At 36.4% G+C, this 3212-nt stretch overlaps 1 protein-coding gene across 1 annotated transcript in view; it reads right to left on the bottom strand.

The window, feature by feature from the left end:
* The window catches only part of LOC107084231 (receptor tyrosine-protein kinase erbB-4-like), a 367984-nt gene that overhangs the window by 15414 nt on the left and 349358 nt on the right, over nucleotides 1-3212 (bottom strand). The window contains exons 23-24 of the mRNA XM_015373962.1: nucleotides 1042-1117; nucleotides 761-907 (exon numbers count right to left, since the gene is read on the bottom strand). Of these exons, the coding sequence (XP_015229448.1) occupies nucleotides 761-907; nucleotides 1042-1117 (223 nt within the window). The remainder of the gene's footprint in view (nucleotides 1-760; nucleotides 908-1041; nucleotides 1118-3212) is intronic.

Below are 3212 nucleotides of genomic sequence, written 5' to 3'. Positions count from 1 at the left end.
TACCCTATATTTCTTTAAAGCAGGAAAGCAATAAAAAAAATTACCATATCTTTTTATATGACTAGTTTAAATACCCCTGTAAACAGCACACATACAAACAAACAAACAAACAAACAAAGTGATGCATCCCTTAAATTATTATTTTAGCTCCATAGATAAAACATGCTCTGCATAGCTGCATGAATTTTAACAGCATTTTAATCCCTTAACATCTTTAACATATAGAAATTTAAACAGTAAATCAGAGGAAATACAAATAAATTGGACAAAGCGCTAAATCCTGAACTTGTGGTTAATCTTTGCCTTGAAATGCCCTTAGCTGGGAGTAGGAGCTAAATAAACAAACTTTCCCTTAGTTCATACTCTATTTTGCTGATAGAATGCAGCATCTTCCTCGACTTTTGGACTAAGTAGTTGCCTGGCAACATCATCAAAGCAGTTCCTACTCCCAGCCACAAATCCAGCATGTGTAGTCCTAGCCACTCCCGCACTTTGGCGCGCATTACTCCAAATGTAATGTTTTAATTAGTGATCTTTAGAGGTGCTGACAACGGAGAAGGGCTTTACCCTCTGCTTAGCTGCCCCACTGCTGACACCAGCCGCATATTAACCAGCAGCTGATTTAATACTATTTTTATCTACTGCCAGGCCCAAAATGGGCAAACCTCACAGATGGAAAGGCAACAAAAATAACTGTCTTGCTTCACTTAAACCTTGTATTTCATCATCCCTGTTTACTAAAGTATTCACGTTTGCTCACATTTCACCATGACCATGTAGACGTCGATGGTGCATATGGGAGGCTGGGGCAGGCGCTCCCCCTTCTCCAGGATGTCTGGGATTTCTCGCGTTGGGATGCCGTCGTACGGTTTGCCACCGAATGTCATCAGCTCCCAGATGGTCACTCCTTTTTAGGACGGAACAAGAAGGGAAAGAGGAGAGAAGCAGGAGAGCAATCGAGTGAAAATTAGGTTTAAGAAAACAGGATTTAAGGTCATTGACGTCTCTTTGAAAAGGAAAAAAAATGCATTTAGGACGCACCGTAGCTCCACACGTCGCTCTGATGGGTGAATTTCCGGTAATGGATGCACTCCAGAGCCATCCATTTGATGGGCATCTGAGGAGACACACAGCGGGAACATTCACATCTTTTTAAATACAAAATAGTGAAACTCAGTCATTCAACAGAAAACGTCTCTATTAGAAGATCTGCTGCAGTTCCAACTAAGATTTTATGTTCTGCTATGTTAATTTATGCTCAATAACACTAGTTGAATATTCCTTTGTTCCAATTTAAATCTCCTCCTACCTGAACTATGCAAGGATGCATATTTTCACCTTCTTATTAGGTAGATTAAGGTGTGCATTTTGCGTTATTGTTGTTCCAATGAACAGATTTGGTCATTTGAAATTCATTAAATTAATTCAGAAATGATATTTAAAAGAAAAATATTCAATCACTGAAACTTCTTTTCCTCAGAATTTAGATTTCATTGTTCATTTAAAAAAAATTTTTATTTAAAACTTGTTTAAAAAGTTTTATATTTTCAGATATTTTTCTATTTCTCTTTTTTTAGATTGAGTTTTATGAATTGTATTCTTTTCAAACTGCTTTTTCCAGATCACACTCTCATAAATTCTTTCCTCTGAAGTGAGGAATAGTCTGCAAATATGGTCAGAAAGCGTTTCCTATAGTGATTAAAGGAAGAGGCGGCTTGAATTTCCTCCTCTCTCTCTCCTCCTTGCTCCTATTCTGCATTCTTAGTGCCTCCTTTTCAAATTCAGCTCTCACTTAATGAAGTATTTGAACTATTATTCTAGCTTTAATGATTTTAATGAGTTTCTTAGAGGTGTAAAAAAACAAATTGAGCATTGTATTATTCTAAAATTATTAATTTTATTCTTCACAAAACAGAAAAAAAACAATACACATCTGAGTGAAATGGAGTAGAAGTAATCTTTACCAGAGACTTAGCATTTCAACCTGATGCTAATGCGTTTTCGCTTTGGATGCAACATTCAGAGAAAGGTGGGCAAATATAGTTAGTGTTCCTGTTGATCTAGCCCTAAATTATCATTTAATTTGAGTTTTAATATGAGGGGTGATTACTTTCAACCATAGACTGATAGTGTGGAAAACTTTTTTCCCTTCAGTTTATGAAATAATAACCTGAAAAGTACTTTTTGCAGTTCTTTGGTAATCAATATCTGATGTGAGCATTTTTTTGAGGATCTGAAACATTTAAGAAGCCAAGAAAAGAGAAAAAGAAATTTATTTTACCCAAATTTAAATATTTTTGTCATTCTAATGTAATTTTTTTTAAATAATTGTAACACAAATCAATTAAATAAATCTTAATGCATATTCATTAGTTTAATATAGCTTATTTATTTAAAATACATAACAGGGAGTGGCGGGCTAATGTTTAGGGCATAGAACTTAGAATCCTGAGGTTCTGAGTTTGAGCCCCACTCCCACAGACTGCCACCCTGGGTCCCTGAGACCTTTAACCCCACATTGCTCACCGGGAGCCACACGACGGCAGCCCGCTGCTCCCCAAGGGGATGGGTTAAATGCAGAGGTACATTTCTCCAATGTGAGACCAATAAAAGTTAGATTATTAAAATTAATTGTCAGGTTTAAGTATGTAGTAGGCTGCAAAGTGGCGCAGCAGGACTGCTGCCTTGCAGCAAGAAGGTTCTGGGTTCCATTTCCGGCCCGGGGTCTTTCTGCATGCAGGGTTTACACAGGAAGGAGGAGCTCTAATTTAATGCTCTTAGAAAAAAATTTTAATGCCATCAATAAGAACCCATTACTCTCATATATATATATATATATATATATATATAAACACGGCCAAATCCATCGCAATCTTTACCATCCAGTCACGTTTCTCGTTTTCCAGCCGTTAAAATTAGCATTTTCCCCATTCCTTAGCTTTTTCTGTGCCTCGAGCTTCTGTTCTGAACATATGGCTTTAGGATCAACAAGGAGCAGTTAAATCTGATATATTTGACCATTTTTTTTATTTTTTATAAAGCATTTTAAATGCCATGATAATCACATTTAATGAATTTTAATGCCAATTAAGGCCTTAATTTAAAAAATAATAATTGAATGACTTTAATGATTTTTAATGACCCGTGGAAACCCTTTGCATGGAGTTTGCATGTTCTCCCTGAGCATGTGTGGGTTCTCTCAGGGTACTCTG

Source organism: Cyprinodon variegatus, unplaced genomic scaffold (assembly GCF_000732505.1).
Source record: "Cyprinodon variegatus isolate N-32 unplaced genomic scaffold, C_variegatus-1.0 Scaffold95, whole genome shotgun sequence".
Taxonomy (NCBI): domain Eukaryota; kingdom Metazoa; phylum Chordata; class Actinopteri; order Cyprinodontiformes; family Cyprinodontidae; genus Cyprinodon; species Cyprinodon variegatus.
The sequence above is the reverse complement of the archived record's forward strand: the minus strand, read 5'-3'. Positions and strand labels throughout refer to the sequence as shown.